Below are 24,911 nucleotides of genomic sequence, written 5' to 3'. Positions count from 1 at the left end.
TTCACAGTTTTTGTACGAATGCAGCTTTTTTGATGCTGTAAGGCTGTAAATTACAATTGGTTTAGGCACTAGAAAAATAACTAAGTTGTTTCAAATACTGACATGCAGCATTTTGATGATGTACCACAGTTTATACACTACAAGTAAGTTTTCATTGTACATGTGCATACAGAAACTGTTAAGACACTGGAGTACAATTTAGCCATTTGACCTATTGAGTCTGCTCTGCCATTCCATTATGGCTGATTTATTATCCCTCTCTATCCCATTCACTGTCCAAATTGATTCTTGGGGTGAAGAGGTCCAACAAGGAAGGATCGAATGGAATGATGCTGCACTCTCTAGACCAGCCTTTCTCAACCTTTTTGCCCTGGAGGAACCCTTGAAATAATTTTCAGGTCGTGGGGAACCCCTGCGCAAAAAAAAATATCTACAGCTCACGATACATTAGCATGATCTGTAAGTTGTAGATATAATAATCCAAAAATAACTTTCAATGCTCTTTTAAGTAGAGAAGGAATTTTTAGCCAACTTTTTGTGAAAAAACAGGTAGTTAAGCTTAGCTTGCCTTTTATTGAAATTAATCTTTCTTCCCCTTTCATAAATTTTAAAAGCTCATGAGGCAAACTTAATACATTTCTGTTAAATAAGCCAAAATGGGATTTAACTTTTCAATGATTTACACCTGATTCTGATTCTAATTAGGGTGAAGGATAAGCATACCAAGGTTCGGGAACTTTGACTGACAAGAAATATTGAGGCTCTGGTCAAGAAAAAGAAGGAAGCAAACATTGGGTCAAAATGAATGAGTGAATATCTTGTTGACTATAAAAAGATTAAAAATACTCCAAAGAGGGAAATCAGAGGGCAAAGAGACAATATGATGTGAATCGGGTAAGTAGGGTTAATGAAAGTGTCTAGCTGTTCTATATCTATAGCAAGGGTGGCAAGGAAGTGAGTAAGTCCTCTTGGAGATCAGCAGAGATGTCTATGACTTGAGCCAAAGGAAATGGGTGGGATTTTTAGTGAATATTTCTCCTCTGTTTACTGAGTAGAGAATTATGGCTGCTCAAAAGATAAGGGAAACAAATGGTATATTTTGGAGGCTGTTCATGATACCAAGGAGGAGGTTTTGACCATAAGACATAGGAGCGGAATTAGGCCAATTGGCCCATTGAGTCTAGTTGGTCATTTCATCACACCTGATCTATTCTTCCTCTCAGCCCCAATTTCCCCCCCCCCCCACGTATCCCTTCATGTCCTGACCAATCAAGAACCTATCAACTTCTGCCTTAAATATACATAAAAACTTGGCCTCCACAGCTGCCTATGGCAAAGAATTCCACAGATTCAGCACTCTCTGGCTAGAGAAATCCCTCCTCATTTCCATTCTAAAAGGATACTCCTCTAGTCTGAGGCTACGTCCTCTGGTCTTACACTCTCCTACCAGAAGAAACATCCTCTCCACATCCAAAGGCATTTCACCACCTTTCACCATTTGATCTCTTTCAACAAAATCACCCTTCATTCTTCTGAATTTCAGTGAATACAAGCCCAGAGCCGTCAAACCACAGACTCAACTACAACTTCCCAAGCCCCTTTGCCCTTCAGATTTTTGTATTTTCTCTACATTTAGAAAATATTCAACCCTGTCATTTATTCTACCAAAGTACATGACCATATATTTCCCAACACTGTATTCCATCTGGCACTTCTTTGTCCACTCTGCTAATCTATGTAAGTCCTTCTGTAGCCTCTCTACTTCCTCAAAACTACCTGCCCCTCCACCTATTTTCATATCAAACTTTGCAACACAGCCATCAATTCCATCTTCCAAACCATTGACATATAATGGAAAAAGAAACAGACCCACCACACATACAATCCTGTGGAACAGCACTAGTCACTGACAGCCAGTCAGAAAAGGCTCCCTTTACTCCCACTCGTTGTCTCGTGGCAATCAACCACTGCTTTATCTATGCCAGAATCTTTCCTTTAATACCATGGGCTCATAGCTTGTTAAGTAGTCTCATGTGTGACAACTTGTCAAAGGCCTTCTGAAAATCTGATTACACAAAATTAACCGATTCTCCTTTATCTATCCTGCTTGTTATTTCTTCAAAGAATTCCAACAGATACGTCAGGCAAGTTTTTCTCTTGTTGAAACCATGCTGACTAAGGCCTATTTTATCACGTGCCTTCAAGTACTCTGAAACAACATATTTAACAATCAACTCCAACATCTTCCCAATCACTGCTGTCAACTAGCTGGCCTATAATTTCTTCTCTTCCGTCTCTCTCCCTTCTTGAAGAGTGAAATGACATTCTCAATTTTCTAATCTTCTGGAACAATTCCAGAGTCTAGAATCTAGCCTCCACAATCTCTTCAGCCACCTCTTTCAGTGTACACCATCTGTTGATTTATCTACCTTCTGACCTTTCGGATTCCCAGGAACCTTCTCTCTAGTAATGGTAACTTCACACACTTCATGACCCTGACACTTGGAACTTCCACCATACTGATAGTGTCTTCCACAGTGAAGACTGATGCAAAATACTTACTCAGTTTGTCTGCCATTTCCTTGTCCTCCATTACTACCTATGCAGCATCATTTTCTAGTGGTCTGATATCCAATCTCTCCTCTTTTTTTGCACTTCACATATCTGAAGAGTCCTTTGGTATCCTCTTCAATATTATTGGCTTGTTTACTTTCATATTCCAACTTTACCTTCTTAATGAGTTTTTAGTTGCCTTCTGTTGGTATTTGAAAGCTTCCCAATCCTCTAACTTTCCATTAATTTTTGCTCTATTATATGCAATCTCTTTGGCTTGTATGTTGGCTTTGACTTCTCTTGTTAGCCATGGTTGTATCATCTTGCCTTTGGAATACCTCTTCTTCTTTAGGATGTATACATCCTTCTGAATTGCTTCCAAAAATTCCAGCCATTGCTGCTCTGTTTTCATCCCTGCCAGTGTTCTTTTCCACTCAATTCTGTCCAGCTCCTCCCTCATGCCTCTATAATTTCCTACATTCCACTGTAATACTGATACATCTGACTTTAGCTTCTCCTTCTCAAGTTTCAGTGTATACCTGATCATATTATTATCACTTTCCCCTGAGGATTTGTTTTTCATCAAGCTCTCTGATCAGCACCCAATCCAGAATAGCTGATCCTCTCGTGGGCTCAACCATGAGCTACATTAAAAACTACCTAGTAGACATTCTAGAAATTCCTCCTCCTGGTATCCCACACCAACCTGATTTTCCCTATCTACCTGCATATTGAAATCCACCATAACTATTGTACATTGCACCATTGGCATACATTTTCTATCTCCTGTTGTAATGTGTAGACAACATCCTTACCACTATTTGGGAACTTTGCATATAACTCCCATCAAGATCTTATTACCCTTACAGTTCCTTAGCTCTATCCACAATGAAACAACACCTTCCGACTTCTTTCTAATGATTTGCTCTCATTTTTTACCAACAGAGCAATGCCATCCCCTCTACCTTCCTACCTGCCCTTTAGACGCAATGTGTATCTTGGACACTGAGCTTCCAGCTGTAATCTTCTTACAGCTGTGATTCAGTGATGCCTACAATATCATACATGCCAATCTGTAATGGTGCTACAAGTTCATCTACCTTATTCTGTATCCTGCATGAATTCAAATATAACACCTTCAGTCCTGTATTCACACTTCTCAATTTTGTCCAACTTTTACATTGCAAGTCATCCTGTTGACTGCAAATTTGCCCTAACATCAGCCTGTCCTTACTAAGAGTCTCACTATGCATTGATTCTGGTTGCAAACCAGCTACCTCAACTTAATCAGTATCACTCCGGTTCCCATCCCCCTAACAAGTTAGTTTAAACCCTCCCATACAACTCTATCCAACCTGCCCAGAAGGATATTGTTCCCACTCGGGTTCAGGTGTGACCCATCCTTTTTGTACAGGTCATACCTTCCCCAGAAGAGATCCCAAAGATCCATATATCTGCACCATATATATCCATATATCTACCTCCTGCACCAGTTCCTCAGCTGCATACTTAACCGCCAAATCATTTTATTCTTGCCCTCACTGGCATGGTGCACAGGCAGAAATCCAGAGATTACTACCCTAGAGGTCCTGTTACACAGTTTTCTACCTAGCTCCCTAAAATCTCTCTTCAGGATCTCCTCACTTTGTCTATCTATGTCATTGGTGCCAATATGTATCAAGACTTCTGGCTACTCACCCTTAAGAGTACCATGGACCAATTTGTAAGATCCCTGATCCTGGCACCAAGGAGGCAACATACCTTCCGGGTGTCGCTATCATGCCCACAGAACCTCATCTCTGCTCCTGTGACTAAGGAATCTCATATTAACCCTGCAGGTTTCTTCACCTCTCTGTTCTTCTGAGCCATAGGACCAGACTCAGTGCCAGAGACCCGGTCTTACAGCCTTACAGCACATTAAGGTGGATAAATCCCCAGGGTCTCACTGAGTACATCCCTGGACTTTGCGGGAAGTGAGAAGGGAAATAGCTGAGGCCGTTGCGGAGAAACTTCCTTCATCGCTAGCTGCTGAAGAAGTTCCCAGTGACTGGAAGGTGACTAATATTGTTCTATTATTTAAGAAAAGTAGCAAAGACATAACAGAGATACAGGTTAGTCATCTTGATGTCAGTAGTGGAATTCTGAGGGACAGGATCTACCAGCATTTAGAAAAACAGAGTCTGATAGGAGGTGTCACTGATGCTGTGTGTGGAAATGTACCTGATGAACGTTCTAGAGTTTAGTGAAGCGATAACCATAAAATGTAGATGAGGGTAGGACAGTATACGTCTATTTGAGGAAGTTTGAAATCATCGAGGAGGGTGTAGTGGTGAGCAAGTGCTCAGCGCAGTCTGCCGCCAGAGGAGGGTGTCTACATGTGATGGTCTCTCTCTCCATCTCACTTGCTGCGTCCCAGAGAAGACATCTGCATTCAAATCATCCCTCCCTCCCTGAAAGCTGTTGGAGGATGGTGCCAGCCAAGGTTTAACCAATGTAGCTTTGGATTGTTTGATATCCTGTGTTTTCACTCTTTTTCTTCTTGTGTTTGCACAATTGTTTTTTGCGAGGGATTGTGGTGAACTATGTGCCTGTCTGGACACGCCCCCTGCTGACTGCTCCTGCGGCTCCTCCCACAGGCCCCTGTATAAAGGCGATCTGAGGCCTGACACTCGGCCTCAGTCTCCAGGACATAGTATGATGGACACTCACTCCTGGTTCCTTCTTCCAGTCAATAAAAGCCGATATCTCGCCTTACGTCTCAGAGTGAGTTATTGATGGTGCATCAGGGATTTATGAAGATATTGTCAGGACTATAGAACATCAGTCTTAGGGAGAGATTGGCCAAGTTGAGTTGTTATTTCTTGGAATATAAGAGAATGAGAGGTGACCCTACTGAAATGTATAAAATAACGAAAGGCAAAGGTAAGGGGGATAGTAACTGTCTTTGCCCCAGGAAAGGAGACTCAGACTTGGGAGAAATAGATTTAGGGTGAGAGGGGAAAGATATAAAAGGAACCTGAGGGGCAATTTTTTCATACAGAAGGTGGTGAGTATATAGAACGAGCTGCCAGAGGAAGTGGTTGAGGCTGCTACAATAGTATAATTTAAGAACCACTTAGATAGGTACATAGAGGGAAAGGTCTCAAAGGGTCTTGGCTAATTACAGGAAATTGGAACTAACTGGGTAGGCATCAGGGTTAGAATGAACTGGATGGGCTGAGGGGAGTGATGTTGACTATAACACTGGCCCATTGTGAGAGTGGGCCAGTGTAGGAATGGGAACCCTACATCTAAGATGTACAAGAAAAACTGTCTGCAGCAAGTTGGAAACCAGATCCATGCCTATCCAAGGAGCATAATAAAATGTTCATAACTATGTTAAACAAAATCAGAGAAAACAGTTTAAAATAGGCATTGATGCATCTTAGCCGTACTGTTCTCAATAAGGGTGCAAGAGTCAATGTAATGAGGTTCACCAAAAGGCCACCAACACCTATCTGTCCTAATGCATTAACAGTATGCCTATGTTCATTGGAGCCTAGGCTCAAGGGGCTTCAGCGAGAAAGCAAAGGTGAGTAGCAGGTAAGAACAGTTAAGTATTTTTTATAGTTAAATAAAAAGACATCTAATTACAATTATTTAAATAAAGTAGTGATGCAGGATCAGGTGGTGTTTGCACATTGTGGGAGCTTGTAGCCCCCATTGTGATTCATGGCGCTTGAGGATCTCAGGCTCAAAACTGATTACCTTGAATCAGAGCTTCAAACACTGTGATGCATCAGAGATGGGGTGGGGTGGGGAGGGGGGGATTTACCGGGATACCGTGCTTCAGGAGGCAGTCACACCCATTAGATTAAGTACCTCAAATTCAGCCTGTGAGCAGGGACAAGAAGGCGTGACTGTGAGTGAGGCCGTTGGTTGGGGATGTCCTTACGCTTGTCGATAGACAATAGGTGCAGGAGTAGGCCCTTCGGACCTTCAAGTCAGCACCACCATTCACTGTAATCATGGCTGATCATCCACAATCAGTACCCCATTCCTGCCTTCTCCCCATATCCCTTGACTCCACTATCTTTAAGAGCTCTATCTAACTCTTTCATGAAAGTATCCAGAGAATTGGCCTCCACTGCCTTCTGAGGCAGAGCATTCTATAGATCCACAACTCTCTGGGTGAAAAAGTTTTTCCTGAACTCCTTTCTAAATGGCCTACCCCTTATTCTTAAACTGTGGCCTCTGGTTCTGGACTCCCCTAACATCGGGAACATGTTTCCTGCCTCTAGCATGTCCAATCTCTTAATAACAGTCCAACAGGTCTGAAGTTCTTGCTCCTTGTGCAGGTAGGTGGGTCCGGAAGCCATTCAAGAGAAATGTGACTGGAATTGGGAATAGAATAGTCAGGGGAGTCGACACAATTCTCTGTCACAAAGATCAAGGTTCCAACTGCTGTGTTGCCTGCCTGGCACTCAGATTCAGAACATCTCATCTGACCTGCAAAGGAATTGGAAGTGGGAGGAGAAAGATTCAGTTGCTACAGTCCATTCCTTTTGAGGGGACTATAATATAAAATCAAGGATGTAAGGCATTTTAAGGCATCGGTCAGACCACATTTGGAGCATTGTGAGTAGTTTTAGACCATAAGACATAGGAGCAGAATTAGGCCATCTGGCCCGTCAAGTCTGCTCCACCATTCAATCATTGCTGATCTTTTTTTTCTCCACATCAACTCCAGTTCCCGGCTTCCCCGTAACCTTTAATGCCACGTCCAATCAAGAACCTATCAATCTCTGTGTTAAATACAGACAATGACTCAGCCTCCAAAACTGCAAAGGGCAACAAATTCCACAAATTCTCCACCTTTTTGCTAAAGAAATTTCTCTGCACCTCTGTTTTAAAAGGGCACCCCTCTATCCTGAGGCTGTGCCCTCTTATCATAGACTCTCCCACCATGGGAAACATCCTTTCCACATCTATTCTGTCTAGGCCTTTCAACACTCAAAAGATTTCAATTAAATCCCCCTATCATCTTTCTGAATTCCAGTGAGTACAGACCCAGAGCCATCAAACGTTCCTCGTATGATAACCCTTTCATTCCTGGAATCATCCTTGTGAATCTGCTCTGGACCCTCTCCAATGCCAGCACATCTTTTCTAAGATGAGGGGCCCAAAACTGTTCACAATACTCAAGGTGAGGCCTCACCAGTGCCTTATAAAGCCTCAGCGTTGCATCCTTGCTCTTGTATTCTAGTCCTCTTGAAATGAATGTTAACATGGCATTTGCCTTCCTCACCACTGACTCAACCTGTAAGTTAACCTTTAGAGTGTTCTGCCCAAGGACTCCCAAGCCCCTTTGCGTCTCAGATTTTTGGATTTTTCTCCCCATTTAGAAAATAGTCTGTACATTTATTTATACTACCAAAGCGCATGACCATGCATTTTCCAACATTTTTTTTCATTTGTCACTTCCTTGCCCATTCTCCAATCTGTCTAAGTCCTTCAGCAACCTACCCGTTTCCTCAACACTACCTGCACCTCCACCAATCTTCATATCATCTGCAAACTTGGCAACAAAGTTTCATCTACCTAAATCACTGATCTGCAGCATAAAAAGAAGAGGTCCCAACACCAACCCCTGTGGAACATCACTAGTCACTGACAGCCAACCAGAAAAGGATCCTTTTATTCCCACTCACTGCCTCCTACCAATCAGCTAGTGCTCTATGTTAGTAACTTTCCTGTAATACCATGGGCTCTTAACTTGTTAAGCAGCCTCATATGTGGCACTTGTCAAAGGTCTTCTGAAAGTCCAACATCTTTCTGACCACTGGGATCAGGCTAACTGGTCTATAATTTCCTTTCTTAAAGAGTGGAGTGACATTTGCAATTTTCCAGTCCTCTGGCACCATGACAGTGTCCAATGATCTTTGAATGATCATTTCTAATGCCACCATAATATCTACCTCTTTCAGAACCCTAGGGTGCAGTTCATCAGGTCTGGGTGACTTATGTACCTTCAGGTCTTTTAGCTTTTTGAACACTTTCTCTCTTGTAATAGTGACTGCACCCACTCTTCCTTCACACATTACAACATCAGGCATACTGCTGGTGTCTTCCATAGTGAAGACTGATGCAAAATACTCCTTTAGTTCATCAGCCAACTCCTTGTCCCCCATTATTATTTCTCCTGCCTCATTTTCCAGCGGTCCTATATCCACTCTTATTTTTCTTTTATTTTTAACACACTTGAAAAATTTTTACTATCCACTTTGATATTATTTGCTAGCTTGCTTTCATATTTCATCTTTTCCCTTCTAATAATTTTTTAGCTGCTCTCTGTTGGTTTTTAAAAACTTCCTAATCCTTAATCTTCCCACTAATTTTTGCTTTGTTGTATGCCCTTTCTTTTGCTTTTACAATAGCTTTCACTTCCCTTGTCGGTCATGGTTGTACTATTTTACCATTTGAGTATTTCTTCATTTTTGATATACATGGTACCTTCCTCATTTTTCCCAGTAACACACATCATTGCTGCTCTGCTGACATCCCTGCCAGCAGTTCCTTCAAATTTACTTTAACCAGCTTCTCTCTTATACCACTGTAATTTCCCTTACTCCACTGATATACTGCTACATCAGACTTTACTTTCTCCCTGTCAAATTTCATGTTGAACTGAATCATATTGTGATCACTGGTTCCTAGGAGTTCTTTTACCTTAAGCACCCTAATCGCCTCCAGTTCATTACATAATACCCAATCCAATATAGCTGATCCCCTAGTAGGCTCAACTTTGGGCCCCATATCTAAGAAAGAATGTGGTGACATTAGAAAGAGTCCAGAGGAGGTTCAAAAAAATAATCCCAGGAATGAAAGGGTTAGCATATGAAGAGCTTTTGGTGGCTCTGGGTTTGTATTCACCGGAGTTTACAAGAATGGGATTGGATCTTATTGAAACCTATCGAATATTGAAGACAGTGAATTTTGAGAGGATGTTTCCAACAGTGGGGGCATCTAAGACTGGATAGCAAAGCCTTTGAATGCAAGATATCCTTTTAGAACAGAGGTGAGAAGGAATTTCTTTGCCACAGTAAGCTGTGGAGGCCAAATCATTGGGCATATTTAAAGCAGAGGCTGATAGGTTCTTTATTAGTAAGGGTGTCAAAGGTTATGGGGTGAAGGCAGGAGAATGAGGTTGAGGGGGAAAATAAATCAGTCATGATCAAATAGCAGAGCCAAATTGATGGTCTGGATGGCCTAATTCTGCTCAGAGATAAAGAGCAACTTAAAGATAAGAAACATAATGTGCAATTTCATTTCAGCCATTCCCACTATTCAGGAAACTTAGAGAGACAAATGAGTAAATAAAGTCCCGAAGGATCATTGGGGACCCGAGTCACCCCGACCACAAACTGTTCCAGCTGCTACTATCCAGGAAACGGTACCGCAGCATAAAAGCCAGGACCAACAGGCTCCGGAACAGCTTCTTCCACCAGGCCGTCAGACTGATTAATTCACACTGATACAATTGTGTTTCTATGTTATATTGACTGTCCTGTTGCAGATACTATTTATTATAAATTACTATAAACTACACATTGCGCATTTAGACGAAGACTTAATGTAAAGATTTTCACTCCTCATGTATGTGAAGGATGTAAAAAATAGTCAATTCAATTCAATTCATTCAAACAAAAACAAGGTGTTTTTATGGCTTTGAGAGATTTATTACTATTCTACAGAGTGCAAGGTTATTACAGACAACTGCAAATCATGATCTTATCACAATTTCTCTATTATTCAGTGTTACCTATTTAGGAGTTTTTAGGTTTGTTACACAGTTTTGAGTAGTAGGTCTAATTAAAATGGAGACAGAATCACAGTCACTGCAAATAGATTCCCATCTAATAAGCTGGCTGTTGACTATGACAGATGTACAATTGTTAAACCACCACCCCCCTCCATAACTCACTGCACAATTACCGTCAAGATTTCCGTCATTGTCCTTATCTTGAGTAGAAAACATCATGTTATCATTTTGAAGCAATTCCCTATGATAATCAGAAACATTGTGGATATTGACGGGAGCCCCCAGCCTTAATTTGTAATTATTTTCTGACCCTTCAACATTAAAACTGTCAAATTTAATATTCACAGCGTTTTTACCATGTTCAATGACAAATTTAACCTCATAGCGCTCTTGCTGTGTGATGTTATGGACGTATGAATTTCCAAGCCAGTAGTTGCTGTTTATATCACCAAAAGTTTTTTCATATTCTGACCATGTTTTCTGGAAGGATATGGTACCGCCTTTCACCACCCTTTGCACCAGAATCCATCCACCGTTTTCAGTTTCCATATCGCAGTAGACCAACAGGGGTGAACTGTTCTTGGGCTTAATGGCATAGATTCCACTGGGCTGATTCACGAAACGGCTCAATGGCCTGCAGTCTTGCTGAAGTCGCACTGTTAAATCAATGAGATTGCACAGAGTTATACCTTTTTACACACAGGTGGATCTGTGTAATACAAACCAATCAAACGTGAGCAAAATACTACAGACATTGGAAACTTGCAAAGCAGCCAGACAGTGCTGAGACTGGTCAACAGGTTGTGCGGGATATCTGGAACAATAAAATGAAGCAAGAGAAATGGAAAGAGCGAGTTACAAAATAAAGATTGAAATGCTGGGAAATTCCCGAGTATTAACTCATTTTCTTTCTGCAAAGATACTTTCTGACTTGCAGAGTATTTTCAATATGCTTTGCTTACATATTTAAAGTAACAAAAGCTGTACATCTGCTTTATGTCCCCAAAGGTTAGACTATAAGACACAGGGGAAGGATTATAGAACTCAGCCCATCGAGTCTGTTCCACCATTCCATTATGGCTGATTTACTATCCCTCTCAACCCCATTCTCCTGCCTTCTCCCAATAACCTGTGATGCCCTTTTACTAATCAAGAACTTAACAAATTCTGCTTAAAATATACCAAATTACTTGAGCTCTACAGTTGACTGTGGTAACAAATTCCACAGATTCACCATCCTCTAGCTAAAGAAATTCCTCCCCAACTCTTGCATCCAAGTGCAAGGCACCAATAAATATGGTGCTTGATTGCATTTTACAATTGTGCTAATCAAAACTACTTCTTAGTTCTTGGAGCAATTTCCCTCTTCATTGGTCAAAAGTAGTGTAAACGTATATGCTGGTTTATTAACAAAAATAAGAAAGGTCAATGATTTGGAGAAATATCCTTTTGTATCAAGTTCAGACAGAACCAAATCAAATGGTTGAATATTAGTACTGTGCCAACATAATAAAGAATAAAATTATCTTGGGCATTTCTGGAATGTCAACATGATATACACTCAGTGGCTACTTTAGTAGGTATCTCCTGCACATAATAAAGTGACCACTGGGTATATGTTCATGCTTCTGCTGCTGTAATACATCCACTTTAAGGTACAACATGTTATATATGCTGAGATGCTCTTCTGCACACCACTTGCACTGTGTGGTTATTCGAGCTGCTGCTGTTTTCCTGTCAGCCTGGCCATTCTCCTCTGACCTCTCTCATCAACAAGGTGTTATCACCCACAGAACCACCGCTCATTAGATGACTTCTGTTTTTCACACCATTCTCTGTAAACTCTAGAGACTGTTGTGAGTGAAAATCTCGGAAGATCACACCATTTCCCTGTTGGAGGCTATCACTGCACTTTATACTGAGTATCTTGATATAAAGTCAAGATATGGCCCAATTACACCCAATTTTACTTCCAATGGAAAATCAGAAATATTTGTTATCAACACAGACAATTCAGACATCACATCTGTACAGCTAAGATGATTGAATGGTGAAGGTATGGAAAGCAGACACTAAGACCAAAGCTAATTACAGTTATTTACCACGTCCATTTTTGCTGTTCTTTAAATTCTGAATTTCCAGTTTCTGTTCAGTCGAAAATGCATGTGCATTCACAACTCCCTCGAGGAAGTTAGAAATGTCACCAGACATAGCGGAACATTTTCCAATCACAAAGATTGTAAGAAGAAGCGAACCCAATATTTTAAGGGAAGCCATGCTTCAAAGCTGAAATAAAAGTAAGTAATATTCATTAAACATTTCAATAGTTAATTCTTAAGCCAATATAAACTACTTCTTAAATTAAGACAACTTACTAGTGTTGGTCCTTTATGAAGGAGCTGGTGGAAACATATAGTGTAATTCCTGCAACCCCACTACATTTTATACCTCAAGCAGACTGGATGTAAACTCATTAACATGGTAAATATTTACATAAGTTTTATTGACCAATCTGAAAGTTTTATTGTCAAGTACACACCTTAACAGCTTGAGTATACTGGTTGGTAATAACTGCTTATCTGTTGTAGTATAAAATATAAAAATTCCTTTGCATTCAGAAATTTCCCCTACAGAGATTAAGCAATATCCAAAATATAGCTTATCAAAGTATGAATTGTAATGCTTCTGGGGTTCAGAGCCAAATGGTGGGTAGAGTTGGCACAAAAAGAACTGCAAGCTGATGCTAGAGCTGTAATCCATAAGACCATTAGACATAGGATCAGAATTTGGCCCATCAAGTCTGTTCCGCCATTCCATGATGGTGATTTATTTTACCTCTCAACCCCATTCTCCCACCTTCTCCCCATAATATTTGGCACCCTGACTAATCAAGAACCCATCAACCACTTTAAATATACACAATGACTTAGCCTCCACAACTATCTGTGACAAAGTATTCCACAGGATCACCACTCTCCGGCCAAAGAAATTCCTCCTCTTCTCTGTTCTACAGGGGCCTGTGTCCTCTTGTCCTAGACTCCCCCACCATAGCAAATGTCCTCTCCACATCCATTTTATCTAGCTGGTGTTCACGGGTTCATGGACTATCCAGAAATCTCATTCTGAATCAATAGGAACTTCATGGCATTAATTCAAACTGCAGTTCAAAACACTCCACCCTTCACTCAAGGAAGTATATAGTTGACTTGGAGCAAATACAGATGAGGCTTAATAAATGTGTTTTTAATTTAAAGCAATTATTTTATGAGAAAAGATTGAGTATATTGGCCCTGTATCACAGGAATTCAGAAGGAGGGATCATCTTTCTGAAACATATGAGGTAATTAGTGGGAGGAAATCCAAACTGATGAAAGAAAGAGACAGTTGGTAAAAATTGAAATGGAAAAGAAATTGTTCTCTCAGAGGGAATTTTCTTACTTGGAAAGCTATCAATGTAATTCTGTCATGGACGGTCACATGGCCAGCTATGAAAGGAAGAGAGCTGGGCATGGGGCTAGCAACCCCATCCTGTAAAAACACAAAGCTATAGAAAAGCCAACAGAAGCTCCAATGTCCTCATCCCTGAGAGAGAAAAGATCTTTGAAGACGGGTTACACCTGGCAACTGATCCAGGACAAAGCACTCTGGTGAGCCACTGTTGGCGGCCTATGTTGCAGTAGGGGTTATAGAAGGCTGTCCATGTGGAGTCACTGAACGTGCGCAAGACTGAACAAGATTGATGTTCAGGCTACAGAGGAACCAAGAGATGTAAGGAAAGCACCCGGCAGGAAAATGGAATCACGGCCAATCATATCTGTCATGATTGTACTAAACATCCTGTTCCAATTCCAGTGCCTTGTGTACATCAGAGGGAAACGAGGGGGATGATTTCTGAAATGTCAGCCTTTCTCCACAACAGTCCCACGAACTGGGTGTTCTTCTGGTGTGTGAATGGACTATTTTAACGACAGACCAATTGGGAAATGTTTTCATGTTTGTGTGTGTATATGGATTTATAAATATATTTGATTAAATACCATCTTACTAGATTTAACAACTAAGATGACACCTCAGACGAAGGATTGTCTAAGGGAGACAAGCTACAGAGCCATGGTAAATGGGGCTGTGTTTTGGGCTGAAGAGAATTACACAGTCAGTGTCACAATTACTCTGCTGTATTAGTACCCTGAACTAAGAGTCACTGAACTCTTCAGCCCATGTAGCCTGTGCTGAACCATTAATCTGTCTAATCCCATATTGCCTTCATTCTTCTAAACTGTGGAGAGTACAGGCCCAGCATGCATAATCTCTCTTCAAAGTAAGGTTCCCCCAACACAAAAATGAATGTCTTGGGAACTGGAATTGGTTTATTACTGTCTCATGTACCAAGGTTGGCTATCAGCACACATGTGATGGGCTGAATGGCCTCCTTCAGTATTGAAAATCTTTCTTGACTTCAGTTTCTTAAGTTCAAATTTATTGTCATGGAATTGGTTTATTATTGTCTCGTGCTAAGATACGGTGAAAAGCTTGTTTTGTATGCTGCTCATACAGTTCAGATCATTGAGGTAGAACAAAAACAGAATGCAGAATAACTTGTAACAGTTACAGAGAAAGTGTAATGCAGGTAAACAGGAAGGTACAAGATCAGCTGCTGGAAATTGGATAAACACTCACAAAATCAACAAGAACAGTTTACCCTCTCATCCCTCAGAGGCTGGCGGGTAAACTGACCTTATGGGGACTCAATGCTCCTCTGTGATGGAGAGACACCAGTCCGTCCGAGTTGTCACGCTCCATCTCAGTGTGCCCTCGGGGTTGTGTGCTCAATCCGCTGTTGTTCACGCTGCTGACTCCCGGCTGTACTGCCAGATCCAGCTCAAACCACATCATCAAGTTCACTGATGATACAACAATGATGAATCAGCACACAGAGAGGAGGTAGAGAGGCTCATCAGCTGGTGGCAGAATAATGACCTTGGTCTCGATATGGACAAGACGAAAGAGATGACTGTGGGCTCCAGGGATGTACAGATCAACCACTCTCTATTGCACATCAACGGCTCTGCCAGGAGTTCCTTGGTATGCACAATACTGATGATCTTACCTACACCCACAACAGCCCCTCAATAGTCAGGGAGGCAAATTGAGGTGTACAAGGCTCCCTGCCCCCTTTTACCAACTTCCTGCAGGAGCACCATCAAGAGTGTTTTCCCTGGCTGCATCATTGTGTGGTTAGATGCTGCAAGACCCTACCAGAGGACAGTAGAGAAACCACTGAGCCGATCACCAGGGTCTCCTTCCACCCCCTATTTGTGGCATATGCAGCGCCCAAAAGCATTGTTGAGGATCCCTACCGCACATACCACAAACAACTTGACCCACTACCATCAGGAAGGAGGTGCAGGAGCATCAGGACTGGGGAACAGTTTCTTCCCTCAGGCTCTGAGACAAATGAATACCCTGCCACCACCGAGGTCTCGTCACTGGGACGACGACCTGCTTTCTGTTCACCAATGTTCAAAATACAGGCATTTTGAATTATATTTTATTAACTTATTTATGGTAATATTTCAATTTCTGTGCTATGTGTGAAATATGTTTTGTGGGAGCACTGTGGTCTGGAGGAACGTTGGTTCATTTGGTTGTATATATGTACAATCAGATGACAATAAACTTGAACTTGAACCTGAAAATGCTGGAGGAACTCAGCAGGTCAGGCAGCATCTATAGAGGGAAATGAAAAGTGGATATTCTGGGTTCAGACGATACATCATGACTGATAAAAGGAGAGTCTCTGTACAAAAGGTTGACTCTTCACTTCCCTCTGTAGATGCTACCTGACCTGCTGGGTTCCTCAATCAACTCAATGAACCTTAATTACATTTCCCTTTTCTAAGTCCTTCCTTATCACTCCCAAGGGGTAAGACTTGTAGAAACTAACCCAGCTGTAGTGTCACCGGAGCTCTTTGTCATTTCTATACGGCTTCTTAAGTCTTGCAGTCAGATTTTTTCACAATAAGGACCATTTATCTAAGGTACCAACTTTAAGCAATTCATGTACATGGATACTAATTTCATTCAGAGCATCATTTTTTAATTTCTCTCTATTTAAATAGTATTCCACCACTTTCCCCAAACTGGATGTCCTATCTCTTTCAGTGACAAAATCCACCCACTATGGTCCTCATGCTATTCTCTCCCTCCTTCCAATTCCATTCTCCTTCCAATTCACACTGCAAGACTGTATGCAATGCAGCCAGTCTCATCCAAATAAATAGGATAGCTGGTGAGTATCTGGGCTGCAGCGCCAGTCCCTATGGAATGCACTGAGCCTCCGAACCCGTGTTGGTTGAGCTGCTGAGTTCCTCCAGTAGATCGCCTCTGGCTTCGGATTCCAGAATCTGCAGTCTCTCGGTGTCTCCACCCTTTGTTTGTTGGAGAAATGCAGAGATAGTTAAGAGAGGTAAGTCTAAGTGCACGATATCAAGCAGAGCAGATGGTGTTGGAGAGGCTGTACTGATAATTGTAGATCCTGGTAATAAATGTGGGAGAAGACCATGAAACTTGCAAGCACAGTGTACCCAGTTCAGAGTGCAAGATTACACATCTCCAAATTTTCTCTTTCAATTGCTTCTGGGTGTAAATATCATCAACACTTACAGTACAATGCAATTATTTCAGAATGCCAAACGCTCATACAGAAATGAACTGGGACATCAGCAGGGTTTGTTGCCTATTGGGTGCACACATAGCTTTATGTCTTCTGTGCCATAATAGTCCTATGATAATACTATGCAAGCTAAGTATTCAAATTACATCTTAAAGATTAAAAAGTAGCTTTATTTGCCATATGTACGTTGAAACATACAGTGAAATGCATCGTTTGCATCAAATCGATCAGTGAGGATTGTGGTGGGCAGCCTGCAACCATCAGCACCATTCCGGCACCAGCATAGCATGCCCTCAATGCCATGCTATGCATTTTCAGTACGTGGGAGGAAAGCAGAGCACCCGAAGAAAGCACGGGCAGTCATGGGGAGAACATACAAATTTCGTATAGGCAGCGGTGCAAACTGAATCCCCATCAGTGATCACTGGCGCAGTGGAGCGATTGCACTAACCACTATGCCACTGAGCCGCTATAGGAAACCTTGCACATTCTGCATCTCTCCAGTGCCTCATACGTTGCACCACTGCAGTAAATACAAGAACGGACTGCAGACCAGGATGAGCTTCAGCCTGGAACAGACATCAGCGACGTCTTGTGCTTCACAAGATGCAGCAGTGTGGTGATATTCGAAGTTCAAAGTAAACTTATCACCGAAGTATGCTGTAAATGAGCCACATGTACTCCACCGAGATTCCCTTTCTTGTGGGTATTCACAGGAAAATAAATACAATAGAATCAATGGAAAACTACAACAAGCAAAGACTGACAAACAACCAAGTACAAAGGAACAAATTGTGCAAATACAAAAAAAATCATAATATAAATAAATATATAGAGAGAGAACTGATTGACTGACTGACTGAGAACATGAGTTGGAGAGTCCTTGAAAGTGACTCAATATGTTGTGGAATCAGTTCAGAGTTGAGGTGAGTGAGTTATCCACACTGGTTTGGAAGCCTGATGGTCAAGGTGTAATACCTGTTCCTGAACCTGGTGGGGCATCTTTAAGGCAGTTGTACCTTCTTCCTGATGGCTGCAGCGAGAAGAGAGCATGGCCTGGATGGTGGGGTCCTTGATGATGGGTGCTGCTTCCTTGTGGCTGTGCTCCTTGTAGATGTGCTGAATAGTGGGGAGGGTTGGGCTGTATCCACCACTCTTTGTATCGGGCATCTAAATGGCTCTGTTCACTGGGAGACACAGATTTAACGTGTGTATCAGGCGCATGTTTAAAATGTGAACACCACATTAGTGGAAGTTGAAAAGTCACATTGCATGACAAGTTTCACAACTACTTCGTTCAGTGACTTGGAACCCCATGGCAGACAGTGGTGGAATTTAATCCTAATCTTACAGCAGGTGCAGTAAAGGGTTACGCGACCGCACTGCCCCTATCAATGTTACCATGCCAGATCTGCTAATATTAACTGTTCACAGATGTTTCAAAATTTGGTGGATTTTTGTTCATTTTCTCCTGAGCCTGTTCTGACCAAGGTTTAGTTTAAGTTGGCGTCATGGTCGGCACAAACCTCAGGCGCTATGATAGGATGGTGTTTAGCACGGCGCGATCACAGCTTGAAGCACTGGAGTTCCGAGCTCAGTTCTGGCGCCATTGGTAAGGTGCTTGCATGTTCTTCCTGTGACCCTGTGTGTTTCCTCTGGGGGCTCTGGCTTCCTCCCACAGTCCAAAGACACACAGGTTAGTAAGGTAATTAGTCATTGTAAATTGTCCTGTGATTAGGCTAGGGTTAGTAGATGTGTTGGGCCAAAAGGGCCTGTTCCACACTGTATCTCGAAGTAAATATTGATTCTGGCAAAAGAGGTTTGATAGATTCATTTACCCTGTTTCGCTTTCCATGGGTGCTGCCTGAATTGCTTATTTTTTTCATAATTTTCTGGTTTTGGTTCAGCCATGACCACTGACAAAAGGATCCTAACAACTGGAATATGACATTTATGCAATATGAATCAGAGGGGATTGGAAATAGGCAGAACCATGCACTGCTGACACAATTTGAGATCATTAAAGAAAAAAGTCTTTCGTACATATTTTCACAAGTATTTCCTGATACAAGTCCTTCAGGTTTCCAAAAAGCCTTTTCCATTCATTACTTCACATCAAGGGTTCCTAACCTGGGCTCTGCGGACCCCTCAGTTCATGGTAAGGCTCCTTGGCATAAAAAAAGTGGGAACCCTTCCATGATCTCTATCTGACAGTAAGCTTTTCCAGTATATACCCACTTCAATCTTCTTATTCTTAGATAATACAGTCTTGGTGTTAAATGCAGCATTCCAATTATTAGAAAAAAAGAAGTTTTGGAGTTCAATTGTTCTTTTTTTTTGGTCCAATTTTTTCAGATGGAAGCAAGACATATATCTTACGAAATTGATATGGAAATTACGAATTCAAAATTGAATGAATAAAGCTCAGCCTGAGCAGAGTTAACCAACTGCAATGATCTAATTGTATTTAGTAATTGAGACTTTGTCATCATATGCTTGTTGTTTATTTGAAAAGATTAGAATCAATACACTTTTATCCTTTTATTGCTGTTACTTGGAAATGACATGAAAGTGAACAGCTACATTGCAGCTACCAGCATTAGCAAACTGCTTAATGTATCTGGTTAATTATCATTTGATAAAGGGTTTCGATATTTGTTTCCAAGAATATCAGTTATTGCTCGACCAGAGGGTGGGTACGGGCAATATCATTTGAATGGAAATTGCATCTAGCTCACTATCAAATTAATCAAATAGCTGTGTTGTGATGTTCAAATAGTTCTGATTATAGCAATGAAAAGAAATGACTACCACCACCTATCATCTTTGATATAGGTAACATATACACTCAGTGGGCTTTTTATTACATACCTCTTGTGCCGAATAAAGTGGTCACTGGTTGTATGCTTGTGGTCTTCTGCTGCTGTAGTCCTCGTACTTCGAGGTTCAACGTGTTGTGCATTCAGAGATGCTCTTCAGCACACACCACTGTTGTAACGTGTGGTTGTTTGAGTTACTGTCACCTTCCTGCCAGCTTGAACCAGTCTGGCCATTCTCCTCTGACCTCTCTCATTAACAAGGCATTTTGCCCTCAGAACTGCCACTCACTGGATTTTTTTTTTGTACCATTCTCTGTAAACTCTAGAAACTGTTGTGTGTGAAAATCCCAGGAGATCAGAAGCTTCTGAGATACTCAAACCACCCCATCTGGCACCAGCAATCACTCCACTGTCAAAGTCACTTAGATCACATTTCCTCCCCATTCTGATGTTTGGCCTGAACAACAACTGAACCTCTTGACCATGTCTGCATGCTTTAATGCATTGTTACTGCCATGTGATTAGCTGATTGGATATTGGAATTAAAGAGCAGCTGTACAGGTGTACCTAATAAAGTGGCCCTGAGCGTATGTGAGTGGTAACGCAATCACTTGCATTTAGTAATTAAATTGAAAGCTGATGTTTTGTTACAATGCCAGATGCTCTAGGAAAGTCATGGTTGACTGAAGGGCCTGAGTTATAGGGAAAGCTTGGCCAGGCTAGGTCTTCATTCCTTAGATCGTGGGAGCATGAAGGACAAAGTTGTAGAAGTGTTTACAATTACGAGACATAAGAAAGGTGGATGGTAAGAGTCATCTCTAAAACTAGGGGACATAGGTCTAGAATGAAAGAAGAAAGATTTAGAAGGGCCTTGAGGAGCAACACCTTGTATTCAGACCGGGTAGCCTCCAACCTGATGGCATGAATGTCGATTTCTCCCTCCAGTAAAACAATTTCCCTCCCCTCCCCTCTTCGTCTATGCCCTACTCTGGCCTCTTACCTCTTCTCCCTTACCTATTACCCTTGGGTCCCTTCCTCCTTCCTTTTCTCCTATGGTCCACTCTCCTTTCCTACCAGATTCCTTCATCTCCAGCCCTTTACCTTTCCCACCCATCTCACTTCACCTACCAACCTCCAGCTATCTTCCTCCCCCTCCCCCCTCCTTTTTATTCTGGTGTCTTACCCCTTCCTTTCCAGTCCTGAAGAAGGGTCTTGACTGTTTATGCATTTCCACAGATACTGCCTGACCTGCCGAGTTCCTCCATCATTTTGTGTGTGTTGCTTTTGGATTTCCAGCTTCTAGATTTAGAAGGGACCTGAGGAGCAACTTTTCACCGAGCGAGTGTCCATGTATGGAATAAGCTGTCAGAGGAATTAGTTCAGCCAGATACAATCTGAGAAGCTATTAGCTAGGTACACAGAGGGTGGGGCTAAATGCAGGAAACTGGGATTAACTGGGTGGGCACTATGGTCAATGTGGACTCATTGGACCGAAGGGCCTGGATTCATGCGTATTTGCTCAATGGCTCTGTGACTCTTTATGTGATCCATTCAAATTCCCACAGCCTACTATTTAGCTGTCCACCTGCCCCACCGATAGAAGGCTCTTACAGTTCCCAAATTATCTTCATCAGCCAGCTCTGAATCCACAAGATCCAAATGGGAGTAAGTCATTCTAAATCCCAAGGAGCTGTTTAACACCAAACCTTCTCTTGACATACCTGCCTCACACTCATTTTCAGTCGTTCTTTTATCTAGCTCTTCTCTCCAATATAATCTCTCTTTCTGCTTGATTTTTCTGGATCTTCATAATACATACCTTTATTTTATTCTTTAATTACAAGGTTATAGAAATTCTCAGTACACATGGTGTGATGAAACTACCAAACCTGTTTTAATTCCCTATTGCATACAGTTCATTTTTCTCACATAGTTTTAAATTACTTTAATTTCATCTCAAAGCTGCAGATAGCTGTCCTTTTTCTCATTCCATCGAGAGCCAAAGACAAAGTTTTGAAGGTTGTAGTTGAATTACAGAGTAAGAGAAACACAAAGAGCAGAAAAGTAAAGGTCAAGGTTAAAAACATGATAAAATATGTGAAGTAAATTCCCTTCAAAGTGTAACTAATATACTTAATATACTTGAATAGGAATTGCCAATATATCTTCCCATGACATATGTAAGACTGCATGGTTGTCAGTTGAAGTCCTCTTTGGTACTATGGTGACAAATTAAAATTTGCTCGCAAAACGTTTCTGAGTGTAATGGGCCAAATGCTAGTGGGAGAAAGTTCATCCATGAATTGCAGATTGCAGTGAGTAATGTCAATTGTGACATTCCACAGTCAGAATCTTAAAATGTAGCAGATCAGCATTAACCTTTCTGTGTGCTTCAGGAAACTGATAATGAAAGCTATCGTAATTTTGTAAATGACCAAAGTGAATATCAAATCACAAGATAATGTCTATTAAAAGATAAAATAAATAGAATTGCTGCGTTAAATTAAATATTTTTATCACAATGCTAAGATTGTAAGTTAATGATTTACCTGATAACTAAGTTCTAGTATTTGTTGACAAATGACATTAATAAGACATGAAGAAGTGATTCTAACTTCATCCTGGTGATAAGGGTGTTAACTTGTGACATATTATGTGGCTTACTATTTTTACAAAATTGGTATCCAGTTGCCACCTGGCAGTACTGAACTACACTGTAATTGTTGAATAAATTAGAAGTATTTCATGCTCAAGTTCAGGTTCAAAGGTCTCAAAGGTCAGAGAAATGTATACAATATACATCCTGAAATACTTTTTCTTCACAACCAACCACAAAAACAGAGGAGTGCCCCAAAGAATGAATGACAGTAAAATGTTAGAACGCCAAAGCCCCCCAGCAGCTCCCCCCATGTGTAAACAGCAGCAAAGCAATGATCCCACTCCCCCACCAGCAAAAAGAGCATCAGCACATGCCACCAGGCACTCAAGTGTGCAACAAAGCATCAGCAAAGTCTTTAGGGACTTGCAGTACCCCGAAGACTACTCGTTCACCCGGTATTCGACATACCACAGGCTCTCACTCTCCCTAATAAGGGAGAAAGAGGTGTCTCCGTTTCACAGCAAGAGGAGAGACATAACAAACAACTCCCTGATTTATGATGTTAAAAGTCTGTTGCGTTGCTTTTTCCGAGCTCTGTGCCCAAAGAACTTGGTTCTCTGGTGCTTTCAATCTTCCGTGTACTCCCACAACACAACGGATTCCTGCAGAGACACCGACATTCAGTCCGCCTGTCTCCAGAGTGAAGAGCCGAAGTCAGCATGTAACTCGAAGTCAGGGTCTTCAAAAGAATCCTGAAAGGGAAATGGCGATATTGAAGATGGAAGCAGAGCTGTTTTGGAAGATGCAAGGTAAGAAGTTGCCGTTAGGTGCCATTGTCTCCTCCTAAGTTTAATTGCCATCCAACCATACAGCCAAAGGAAACAGCGTCCCTCCAGGCCAAAGGTACAAAACACAGTACCAACTGTCAAAAACAGCGCAAGGCACAGATTGGTGTTATTGTTCCTCTCCGAGCCTTGTGGCACATCGGGCGGCAATCTTGCCATTTCTTTAGTATTTTGTCTGTTTTATTTTACAAGGCCAAGTTGCTAGCTTGAGATTAAACCCGGCACAGATGGAAAGTCTGCAAAGAGCCAGCCAGATTCGAACTGGGGACCACACAACCTCCCCCCACCCCGCTCCAAAATCCGGTGCTGGTGCCACTACACCACCTGCTGGCTTATGCAGCACATATAAGATACATACAGTCAGATAGAAAAATATATGTAGCCCAGTCTTCTGAGTGCTATGTTTTGTATATTGATGGTGCATGGGATCTTGTCGACAGGATCAAGCCCACAGCGGACCAATCATCATGAGCTAAAATATAGTGCAGCCATGGATAATCGCAATCCAGCTTGCCTTCCACGGCACAGACTCTAGAGGGCAGTGCCAATGGGGAGAACCAGCCACCAACGCAGCATGGAGGCCATGCCACATTGCCTCTGGCTATCTCCTCCCCTGGGTGACTGCAACCAATGGCCCCACAGCATGAAATGCCAGTCCACACTACAACTGAGGGCATGCAGTTTTCCTGTCATCAGTCTTACCAATGAACCAGTGAACCAGACTTGCAATATTCCACATTACTAGTGTCCAACAGGGTCTTGTAACCACAAGAAAAATGTCCAAGACAATCACTTGCATCATTTGTTGAAGCATTGTACTGCCTCTGACACCTTCTTCCCTGGGTGGTTAAACCTGGCTGATGGCGGAACAAATCCAGCGCCATTGCTCTTGAGCAACTCCCTACTGGGGTTAAAGGACTTACGGTATGATAACATATATACCTTGCCGTGCGCTTTGTAAATCTGCTTCATGGAGCCCTTGGCCAAACTCTAGCCATTAACAAGTTCTGCAAAGTCCTTTGCATTGTGTGTAAGATGTCAAAACGTTTATATAGCAACATTTAAGAAAATGCAAGAAAGTTATTTTACAGGAACATTGCCAATTAAATGTTGACACTGACAAGAAGCAAGAAATTAGGCAGAGTCCCAAGAGCTAGGTTTCAGATCCACCTTAAAAGAAAGGATGTACTTGCTCAGAAGCTCGGTTTTATCAACTTTGGGTGCACTAAATAGGAGGTTTGTTTCACCTCAGTACCTAATCGGGAGATCTATCAGTTAGGGTGTGTCTCCGGCATTTTGGTATATTGAGCTGCCTGCACATATCATTATGGTCACCTCATTGACACTACAGACATAGGATCTACATCAAAACCTTTAAGAGTTCTCTCTCCATGGCAAACCACTTAACTGCAAGCAGAGCAGTGACGTCTGGTGCAAATCATTCCTGCAGACACTCACACACAGACAACTGATCTGCTAAACAGGCAGCCACAATGAAGCGGAAAGGCATTAACATCCCAGCAGCTAATCTGCAAAAGCTGATTCCTCAAAAAAGCAGCTTCCACCATTAAGGACCTCTACCATCCGGGACATGCCCTCTTCTCATTCGGGAGGAGATACA

The 24,911-nt window shown here is 41.8% G+C and overlaps 1 protein-coding gene across 1 annotated transcript in view; it reads right to left on the bottom strand.

Moving 5' to 3' along the window:
- Positions 1-10,354: 10,354 nt before the first annotated feature.
- The window catches only part of LOC132394772 (fibrinogen-like protein 1-like protein), a 45,896-nt gene continuing 31,339 nt past the window's right edge, over positions 10,355-24,911 (bottom strand). Inside the window, exons 2-3 of the mRNA XM_059971181.1 lie at positions 12,457-12,640; positions 10,355-11,010 (exon numbers count right to left, since the gene is read on the bottom strand). Coding sequence (XP_059827164.1) covers positions 10,355-11,010; positions 12,457-12,631 — 831 coding nt within the window. The 5' untranslated portion in view covers positions 12,632-12,640. The remainder of the gene's footprint in view (positions 11,011-12,456; positions 12,641-24,911) is intronic.

The sequence above is a fragment of the Hypanus sabinus genome, chromosome 5 (assembly GCF_030144855.1).
Source record: "Hypanus sabinus isolate sHypSab1 chromosome 5, sHypSab1.hap1, whole genome shotgun sequence".
Classification (NCBI taxonomy): Eukaryota; Metazoa; Chordata; class Chondrichthyes; order Myliobatiformes; family Dasyatidae; genus Hypanus; species Hypanus sabinus.
This window is presented reverse-complemented; position numbering and strand designations above follow the sequence as displayed.